Source organism: Harpegnathos saltator, unplaced genomic scaffold, assembly GCF_003227715.2.
Source record: "Harpegnathos saltator strain DR-91 unplaced genomic scaffold, Hsal_v8.6 scaffold25, whole genome shotgun sequence".
NCBI lineage: Eukaryota > Metazoa > Arthropoda > Insecta > Hymenoptera > Formicidae > Harpegnathos > Harpegnathos saltator.
In genome coordinates this window covers 2579104-2590383 of record NW_020230039.1, presented here as the reverse complement: position 1 = coordinate 2590383, position 11280 = coordinate 2579104, and the positions used below count along the sequence as shown (strand labels likewise).

Below are 11280 nucleotides of genomic sequence, written 5' to 3'. Positions count from 1 at the left end.
ATGATTGCAAATATGTCACTAATTGCGACAACTCGAACAATAATTTGCTGGCATTTTATAAATCGAGAGTCAAAAATTAAGAGGCAAGATACCTGCATTTTCACATTAATATAAGACACAATATATGTCACTAATTTGTGTTAAAATATTTATTTGTCCTTATTACTGACTATCGAAATAAGCGTGATGTAAAATATATAAACGTTTCTATTATTAAAGAGAATGCGACTTGTAAATCTTACTCATTACGAAGTTGAAAAATCATTAATATTATAATTTACTCCTCAGAATTTAGCAAATAAAATAATTATATGAGTTTTCCTAGCCATAAATTGTTATAAGTAAAATAGAATACAGTAAATAATGTTGCTGTTATAAGTAAATAATATTATTAATATCTTCATATTTTCTAAAAATACAAAAAACAATATAGTAAACAATATAGTTATATCACATTATTTTTGGCAATATCTATTAGTAGCAGCCAGTAATAGGAACGAATGTTTATACATTGATCCCTTTATATATAATAATAAGGATATATATATGTTATAAATTGTGAGACGCATATAAATTTACAAATCACTAAATGGTATATTTTAGTTATGTTTGAGGAGATATTTTTCTTAATAAGCAAATTGAAATCTTCTCATAAATTAGCAAAATATAGTACACAATTAAAATCTTAAATATTCATATTTTCCAATAAAATCAGTATTTTGTATATAATAGGTACACTGTTAATTAATTATTTATTTCTCTCTCGAAAAGAAGTTGTTTAATATCAAACTGAGACAATTTTTTTACTTTAAAACAATTGTGTGGTATTTTTATCCAAGTTTCCTGACAATATCACTTACGTACACGATGTTCTGAAATATCGCATTTCTTTAACGCGGCAGATTCCTTAAAAATAAATGTCGGTGGCGACAAGGATTCAGTATTTTTTCTTTTGAATAAAATATACCAAGAATTTGTCGACTCATCGGTCATATCGGATGGCATCGGAATTCCTTTGAAGCGTCCAGCGAGGATCCCACTAAGCCGATAAAAGCCTTTATAAGCTCAGTAAGATATCGCGGCGCAGAAACGAGAGAAAGAATAAGACACGGGAAGAGGAATGCGAGTACTTTATTGAAGGTAGAAAGTCGATAGTCTAAACCTGGAGAGAAATCAGCGCGAGTAACAATTTCAAGTCGGAAAGTAAAATTATCGTTGATCGGGAGTCTCGATATCTCTCGCGAACGAGCGGACTAAATTTTTCTGGAATCACACGTGCACTTTGCAAGTGTTTCGTGCTTCGAACATTCTGCGGTTCTTCCACGACACCGCACTATTTTCTCTCGTGTGTTTCCAGCCGCGGGTGCGTATGGAGTGCAACGAAACGCGAAGAAAACGTCATTATTACACCACCTAATATTTCTCCTCACCTAATATCATCACCTAATATCACCTAATATTTCGCTATAGTTACGCACGCAACACGACGCGTTAGCGGCGCTATCGCGGCGAAGAAAATTTCACTCCGTCCCAGCGTGTTGCATTTGGTAGAGACACGTTAACGCGTGCCGTTATTCCGCGCTCCATTTTGCACCGGCTACGATTTAAAAAGCGAGCAACGCGCTCCCGATGCTCCTGCTCCTCCTGTGTTCCTGCTGTGCAAAACGTCACTACACAGATGAACGAGGAAGAGAGAATTTGCCGCTCTTACACGCTCGTGCGCGCACATGTGCGCCGCGGAATGCCCGCAGTCTTTTAATGGAACGCGCGTATCACGGCTATCGCTAAAGTAGCGCCGGCCGAACGTCTTTTTACGAGTTCGTTCGTGGGTACGAGCCATTTGGTGCAAAACCGTTTGCGTGCAACTACATTTTCTGATTCGGGCCCGAATTGCCGCGGGGTCCGTCCGGGAACGGCGCGCAAAGACTGTGACCGCACCGCTGTCCATTCGTGTTTCTGTGCTCTCGCTTTTTTCTCATCGCCACTTTCAAGCGGGACGTTTCCGACGATGAATATGCGGACGACGCTTTTCCCGTTTCGTGCTCATCATGAGGAAACTTGAGAGATTCATTTATTTATTCGTTTATTATTAACAGGGAACATCCTTTGCGGAGAAAGAGAAGTGAAAATACAATTTATGAAAGTAGTCACATAATTGAAAAAAATGTCGTTGTAAAGAAACATCGTAACAAGTAAAAAAGTTATAATACTTATATAACAATGAGATAAAATAGCTGCAGAGAAAAAGAGAGAGAGAGAGAGAGAGAGAGAGACTGTTTAATCATCGAAATAAAACATAATGAAGCATTACAAACTATTTGGAAACGTTAACCGAGTAAGTAAAAAGTCACTTGACATATAAAATTACGTGTTCTTTATCTAACTGAGCTTTCAACACATTACTTAAAACTGTTCACCGAGCGGACAAAGAATCACATAGTTATAAAGTACAACATGCAAAATTACGTATATATTCTTTGTATAATTAAGCTCTTAATAAATTCTGTTTAAATAATATATTTCATCTGAAATTAGCTAAAATGTGAAGTTTTGCAATTCAGTTGATTGCGTAAAGTTTAGTTTGTGAGAAGGTCGTCGTTTTTGAAAATATTTCGATGCCTCGCTATTTTTCTACCGGAATCTTAATTTTTATTCAGATGGAAGAGTGTCTGAGTCTCTTTTATTAAAAATCGAATGCAATAAATTAATAATAAATAGCCTATTTTATATAAATAGCCTATTTATTTATCCTAATGAAGGTTAATTAAGCTCCAGACTACATTATTAAAATACTGTACGATGGTTTCGAGACTTTTCATATATATAGAGGAGATTCATAAGGAGACAAGACATGACTAAAATAAATAATGCTTGCTTATCCGAAATGCGGGTGAGCTGCAGAAATATGTGGTAATTTGAGTGTCGAGGGATTTTTTGAATGAAGAGTAGTACTTTTTTTTTTAAGATATGACGAACAGCGACATAATCGCGCCGTGTAACATCGGCGTGTTACTTTCGGCGGTACGGTATCAGCCGTAATCATCCGCGAGGTGTATTTTAGACGGAGGTATCGCGTGTAAAGCAAGAGGATGATAACGCGCGCGGTTATTAATTTTCACGCGTGAAATTATAAACTCTGAAACGTGAGAATGATAAAATATGAGATGGGAGGAGCTACAAAGAACGAGATCGTGTTCCAAGGATTATCCTTATTAACTTGCTGGAGCCAATAATGTGATTTCCGTTTTGCTCACAGATACGAATGAGTAAATTAATTCCTCTCAGTCTCTCGTTCCCTCTCTATTTCTCTTTCTCTCTCTCTCTCTACGGATATAATTAGCGGAAGACACGATCGATAATCACTATGCATCGGCATATCGCAAAGAAGCTCTTTGCGTTATGTGATTTTTCGCAGAGATAAGTCCCTCTCTCTCTCTCTCTCTCTCTCTCTCTCTCTCTCTCTCTCTCTCTGTGCACGCATGCGTAAGTGTGTTTATCGCGAAATGAGATATCAGCTGGATATATACTTTGAAATACTCGTTTCGTTCGTTGGTGACGAATATCAAATCCAGCCTCTTACAAGTGTAATAGCGCGAGGGTAAGGTTCTCCGAGAATTCTCGAGTCATTGCGGAGTAGGACGTACTTGTGCGCGCGTAAGTGCGCCTGCCTCTGCCTGCGGAAATTACAAGCCGGAATTGCGCAGGAATGACGCCCCCGAAAGATCCGACGAGCGTAGCGCGAGCGAATGAGCTAAATTACGAATACAACGCCGTGTTCGTGGCCCTTCGCGAGAGAAAGAAGAAGAGAGGACAAAAAAGGAAAAGTGAAATAAGAGGGGAAAAAGAGAGAGAGAGAGAGAGAGAGAGAGAGAGAGTGAGCATGAAGAGCCGAATCTTTTGACGGAGCTTGAATAATGCGATACACAGAACGACGAGAATTGTATGCGTACACAGAGTTGCTGTTCGTGTTACTATGTGTTTGATTCGGGTCCTTTTACTTCTTAGAGTTTACGTAAATTGCACGGAACTCGATTAAGCCGCCATGTTCAGTCGGACGCATGCTTCTCGCGTCAGGTCAAAACATTCTCTCTCTCTCTTTCTCCCGTCCCATTTCATACCCCTTTCTCCCTCTCTCTCTCTCTCTCGCGATCCTCTCTTTCTCTCTCCCTTGCTCCCTCGCTTTCTGTCTCGATGGCTAGTTCTGATACATCGGGAGTTCGAGTCGGTTGCTTGAGGGAACCGAGAAGGTAAGTTGCAACGTGTATGTATTTGCGCAGCCGATTAGTTTATCGTTGCCGGGATAAGGATAAACGTATGAAGCCGGGGGCTAGATTCGGATACAACTATCCCCTGCATGTAATGTATACGTTGCCTCCCCACGGTATATGCATTTCGAATTAAATCACGCGGCTTGATTGGGCAGGCGCGCAGGAGGGAGAACCAAGGTGCGCAGGTTGCGCGGTATGTACATATACGCTTGTGTGAGAAAACTTTTAGGAATGTCAATAGCACAATTCCGGAAATCGGTGAAACGTCAATCTCTAATGGTACATTAACCTTAGATCTGTTAAGCCGCTGAAATCACAGCAAAACCACTTTTTAAATGCGAGTCTCTCTCTCTCTCTCTCTCTCTCTCTCTCTCTCTCTCTCTCTCTCTCTCTCTCTCTCTCTCTACCTATCTATTTATCTCTTCTAGGGGAAGAACAAACTGCAGAAGCGAACAGAGGCCCGCAAAACATCAGCGCGCTATTTGATAATTGATGGGGATGGAAAGATGGGGGTGAGAGAAAAGTTTACGACGAGAATATTTTTACGCCTCGAGTGGCGAACCGGTCGAAATTAATAACCACTCAACACTCGTTTCATGATCGCTCGTCGCTTTAACCGCGTATTAAAGTTTTCTTAATGAATGTTACAATGATGTATATCTCGCCTCGCTAAACTGTTCCCCTGCGGTATTTCGTCACGGTGTGCGTGTTTCGGTCTCGACTAGCAGCAACTAAATATACTGTTTAATTTTCGAGAAACATATTTTTTTTACGGCCCGCGTGTACGTACTTTACGCTTCCGTGTACGCGCGAAATTTCGACGACTGGCATGAAGCTAATCATAGAAGGACTCTTCGCAAAGTTAGGCTTTCCCCGTTCACCGACGACTTCGGCGGACTCTAGGAGAAGTAACTTTTTCAGCCGCCGCATGCTAATCAGACTCTCCTGCTCCATCGCGAGCTATCCTTGACTTTATATCTTTACTGGTCTAGGTCCGAATAGCTTTCGTAAGTTTCACAGAACGATTATATTACATAATATGTATTTTCAGAGTGTCACTGAACTGACAGCTTGAAAAGGAGTAATTCTACGTCAGGAAAATACAATAAATAAATCGAAACTGTAGAAAAACGCGTCTTTTTATTTTCATTTGAAACTTGGTTTTCGAGTAAATCGAGGTTGAAAGTTCGTCGTGCATCTGACAATGTTTCTATCTAACGAGTTTCGTTGTAGACAATTTCTGAAGGAACAAAACGTTTTTGTTTTACTGTTCATCCTTCGCTGGTTACTTTCAATGGAACGAACCGCGCAGTAAGCGATTAGTGATCATTTACCTTTGATTGCTCGAAATATACTTTTAGATTTATAAATTAAGAATATTCCAATGTTACAATGAGGATTCATTCAACCGTTGTGTTTTCTGAATGTATCCATCATCTAATATGATATGCAGGAACAACAATACAAATAATTTGTAGCGATATCCGTTAGATCAAAGCATGTGCGAAATCACGCGTAAGTGCACGTACTTACTCCATTGAATGCCACATCATTTGTGAATGAATGACGTTAATAATTCGATCAAAGCCACATCATATTGTTAAAAAATAGTATTAGACTTTTTAACTTTATTTACTATCTAATGTTAAAAAATAGTATTAGACTTTTTAACTTTATTTACTATCAAGAATATATTACTATAATAATGCCCTAACTTTTGTTAACTTACCGACTTTTAGAAATTATTAAATTAACTTAACTTAATTATTAAATTAACTAAATAATTAAATTAATTAAATTAACAAAAGGGCACTATTATAGTAATATATTCTTGATAATAAATAAAATAAAAAAGTCTAATACTATTTTTTCTTTCGACGAATAGTTAGTGAGATATCGTAAGTTAAATGTTGAAAAAGTAACCAAATTTTCCTTAAATATTTCAAAAAATATTAGGCAAATAAAAAAATGTTTCAGACAAAAGTTGTTAAAATTGGTAGAAAAAGAAGATATAATAAAAAATTGGGCTTTCTATTTAAAAAAATTTTTTAATATTTTCCATAATTCTCGAGATTTTTCACCTGTTACGTTTGAAATTTAGCACCCTATATGTTACATTTTGGTTATGTTAGATTTAATATCACATATGATGAAATAATTAGCACGAAATGGCATTTAGAGATACAAATTGTAATGATTGAAGTCGCACGATCCCAACAATCTTCGCTAAATGGTGGATGCGCATTATCCTGGAGAAAATCTAATCAAAATTTAATAAGTGGGATAATCTTCTGGAATAGCTTCTAGAAATACGATTTTACCGAAACATCGGAATTGTCTTATTGTACAACCGGAAGCATTAATATCTACATATTTCAGTAAGATAAAAATAGATACATATTAAATTTGTGCGTTCTGTTTTTTCAAGATAATACCTGAGTAATGTAACCAGTCGGCTCAAGTCGAAAGCTAGTAGCTAGCTAACATAAGCTATGGAGATTAAATTTTCTAACTCATTACCGGCTAGATTATTCATTGAAATCCGTATTGCAATATAGCTCTTGTCTAATCATTACACATGAAATATTATAGACGATGTTATTTTAAAATACATGTTATTTTAAAATACAGAGTGATGCACCTAAAACAGGCCACCTGAATAACTTTGAAAATACGCAAGATAGAAAAAAATATTAAATCCAAAAGCTGTAAGGTTCTAAGTGGACGCATCATAGCAATATTAGTACAACCTTGAATAGCGTCTGTTGTTGTCATTTGTTGTTGTTGCGTTTTTTTGTTATCAAGGCTATGGAAAAGTCACCTTAAATTTTTTAACCATTTTTTATTATATCATGTTTTTCTACCAATTAATTTCGGCAACTTTTGTCTGAAACATTTTTTATTCGTCTAATATTTTTTGAGATATTTAAGGAAGAATTGATAACTTTTTCAATATTTAGCTTACGATATTTAAAAAAATATTAGGCAAATGAACAAATGTTTCAAATAAAAGTTGTTCAAATTAATTGGCAGAGAAAGATATAAAATAAAAAATGACGGTTTCTATTTAAAAGGTTCAAGGTGACTTTCCCGTAACCTTGATGACGCTGTTCAAGGTTATACTAGTATTACTATGTGTTGCGTCACTTAAAACCCTACAACTTCTGTATTTAATATTTTTTTTCTAATTTACATATTTTCAAAGTTATTCAAGTGGCCTGTTTTAGGTGCGTCACCTTGTATATAAGCTGACATATAGTCGCTACAGCATTTAAAAATTAGATAATAAATTGAAATTGAATTAGATAGTAAATCAAAGCGGTTTACGTTATTTTATAAAAATTTTTTAAAAACTAAAAGTGACAATTACATTATTGGTTGATAACTATGACTTTTCATTCTATAAATGTGATTTCTTTTATTTAATTATTGACTATCTTATTCGTTTAATCATTAGTTATAGTAAAAGTTACATTACTAATCAATACAAATATTAAATACAAATTTACTACGTTATGTTATTCCATGAAAGTCTTAAAAAAAAAAATAAAAATGAGAATTATATTATTGGTTGGTAAAATCATGACATTTCATCCCATAGAAGTGTGATTTCTCTTATTTAATTATTAGCCATCTTATTTGTTTAGTCATTAATAAAAGTTGTTTTACTGACTAGTATATGTATATGTTAAATATAAATTTACTAAATATACTTTTAGCTAAACATCTACTAAATACAGTTTTTATTAGGGGAGGATAACTTTTTTTACAGTAATAATGAATATTTTAGGAGAATTATATTTCCGGATATTATTTCGATATTAAAATTTCGGTATTGAAAGTATTATGATTTTTGGAAAATTCTCTTAGCTTTTAAATTTCGAAGTTTTGATTTTTTGGGGCAATGCATATCCACCGAATCAGGCTGGTACACAATATGTTAATAAATACGTAAAACATTTAAAAACACAAAATGTCTAAAAGTAATATTTTTTTCCGAAAAGGTTGCCCCGTCTTTTCACGAAAGCGTTATCGTACATTACTCTTTTTGTTCCACGAAGAATCATTCCTCTTCGTATTGTACCGCGCACCGATTCGGTGACATCCTGTGTATAGCGCATCCTGTGTGAAGAGCGGTGTAAATCTCTTCAAAATAAAAATTTGTTGACAGAACGACAGGTACAAGGAACGAGCGTTAAAGTGTTGCGACCTTTAAAAGCGCACGACACCATTGCTATATTTGCCGCAATTGCCAATATCGAACGCCAACTGCAATTATATTGCCCGTGCAACGATAAAGCTATATTCGTCGTCGTTCGCGCGCCGATCACACGGATATTTATAGTGCACGCATCGACATACATATACATACATACACATATCGTGCTCTGCTATGCTCATAAGTCCCATTTTGTTTATGTAGGTTTCCTCTAGACTCTTCTCGCGCGATCGATACACTTAGTCGTAATCAAAGATGGTGCGTTGCCAGGGTAATCTGTAAACCGGCCCACCAAATTTCTTTATAAGTCACAACTAGTGCGCGGACCTTTTCAATTATTCACCCCCGCTCGCCGATTTACAACGAGAGAGAATTAATCTAATCAGAATATATCTATTTGTCCGACATACAGGTTGCGTGAAAAGTTTCGCGGAGCGAAACTGAAATAAAGAATACCTAATTCTAAAAATGATTTTATTCTTCAATATAGTCTTCATTAACTTCAATACACTTGGCCCAATGGCTCTCCAATAATTTTATTCCATCGCGGAAGTATGTTTCTGGGAGGTCTGCGAAATGTGCCTCTACGGCTGTTATAGCTTCTTCATTCGACAAAAAATGCTTCCCACGGAGGAATTGTTTCAGGTTTCGGAACAGACAGAAGTCGCTGAGTGCCAAGTCTGGCGAATATAGTAGATGATCAAGCAATTTGTACTTCAATTCATTGAATTTAGACATTGACAAAACACTTTTGTGAGCAGGTGCGTTGTCTTAGTGAAAAATGATTTGTTTGTGCCGCAAACCAGGTCTTTTCTCACGAATTTTTGCGTCCAATTGATACAAAAGGTTACAATAATATTCAGAGTTAATTGTTTTACCTTTTTCCAGATAGTCAATTAACAAAATCCTTTTAGCATCCCAAAAAACTGATGCCAAAATCATTTTTGCCGATCTTTCATGCTTTGTTTGCTTTGTAGCTGAACATCCAGCTTCAGTCCACTGTAAACGTTCCTGTTTCAACTTAGGATCATGGTGATAGATCCAAGTCTCATCCATAGTTATAAAACGACGCACAAAATCGGTTTTATTCTTCTTAAAACGATCCAAATGACGCTGAGAAATTTGCTTTCGAGCGAGTTTTTGTTGAATTGTTAACGTATGCGGCACCACTTTTCCAAACACCTTTTTCATTTGTAATTCTTTATGCAAAATATGCCGTACCCGTTCATCTGCAATGCCTATGGTATGAGCAATTTCACGCGTAGTCACATTTGGATCTTCAGAAACAATAACATGTATTTGCTCAATGATTTCTGGTGTTGATGCGCTTTTTGGACGTCCACTGCGTGGATCATTTTCAATGCTTGTACGACCACGTTGAAACTCAAGTGCCCACTTACAAACCATTGTTTTTGAAGGAGCAGATTCCCCCCTAACACATTTACCATCACGGAATGAATTTCCATTGCTTTTAGACCTTTTTTAACAAAGAACTCAATCACTGCACGCTGTTTCAAATTTTCTATTGCAAACAAATATACTGACATGTCAACTTCAATTGGCTTGTAAACACAGAAAGAATTGACAGATGGAAATGAAACCTAACCTAGGTTCATGTGAAGAGTGATTCTATATAACCGACTACAATTTATAATTCTACCGTTTACTTATAGATACCGCTCCGCGAACTTTTCACGCAACCTGTACATATATACGCATACCTGCCACGAGGCTGCGCGCGCGCAAAGACCGTGACCCGACCGTTAATCCTAAAAGCGCTTCCTCCACTTTACCGCTTTTCGACATTTTGATATATGAGTGAGAAGGAGCGAGGGGGAAAAAACCTAACTGCCAAGCCCTCTGTATATCCTAATATTAACGGGAAGCTTTCTCCATTAATATCGCGCGTACGGCTGCGTCGTGTACCGACCAGGTTTCGATCATAATAAAATTTTTACCACGTTTCGACTTTTTGACGTACGATAAAAAAAGGACGGACGGGGGGCAGGGATCGGGCATCGGGAGGGAGGAGGGTGGAAAGGAGTCGGCCTCATATTTCACGTCACCCGGCTTTCTCATAAAACTCGTACCCGTCCGATGTGGCCAAGGGGTCTGACAGATTCATCAACAGTTCGATTTATTCTTTTTTTCCTCCCCTCCCCGCCGCCGCGAGCTCTGATCTGCCGCGCGGCCGTTCATGATTTCCCATCGCGTCCTCCCACCTGAACCTTAGAAAATATCACCGGGCGTAACGCGGAAAGTGAGAAACTCGTTTCCCGAACCGCGTAATAAATTGCCGCGGCGGCAGCAGCGGCGGTGGCGGCGATGGCGGCGGCGATGGCGGCGGCGGCGGCAGCGGCGGCAGCGGCGGCAGTCAGCCAGCTAGCCAGCCAGCTCGAATGCAACCAACACGGAAAAGTCATGCTACGGGAACTCACGCAAAACGCGCGCCGTGGATGTGAAATGGCGGCAACATTTTCGTCTTGGGTCACGGGTCTCTACGTGCGGTTTCAGTTCGTTTCTTGGCTGTGCCGTTTGACACGTCGCTCTTTCGGAACTGCGAAACAAACCGTCGGCATTTCCGCCCAAGGTGAACGCACTAAAGTATTATATGACGTAGCGTCGCGATAAACTTACGAGCGAGCGAGCTGGGGAGAGAAAGAGAGAGAGAGAGAGAGAGAGAGAGAGAGAGAGAGAGAGCCTCGCAGGAGAAATAAAGAAACAAGGTTTCCCATTTTAAAAATTCACGATGACCTTGCGGTTCACCTGGACGAATCTCACTTTGGCAACGTC

The 11280-nt window shown here is 37.8% G+C and overlaps 1 protein-coding gene across 1 annotated transcript in view; it reads left to right on the top strand.

The window, feature by feature from the left end:
• The first annotated feature begins 4191 nt into the window (after positions 1–4191).
• LOC105183745 (Sol1) overlaps positions 4192–11280 on the top strand; it is a 455377-nt gene continuing 448288 nt past the window's right edge. Inside the window, exon 1 of the mRNA XM_025298993.1 lies at positions 4192–4247. Coding sequence (XP_025154778.1) covers positions 4192–4247 — 56 coding nt within the window. The remainder of the gene's footprint in view (positions 4248–11280) is intronic.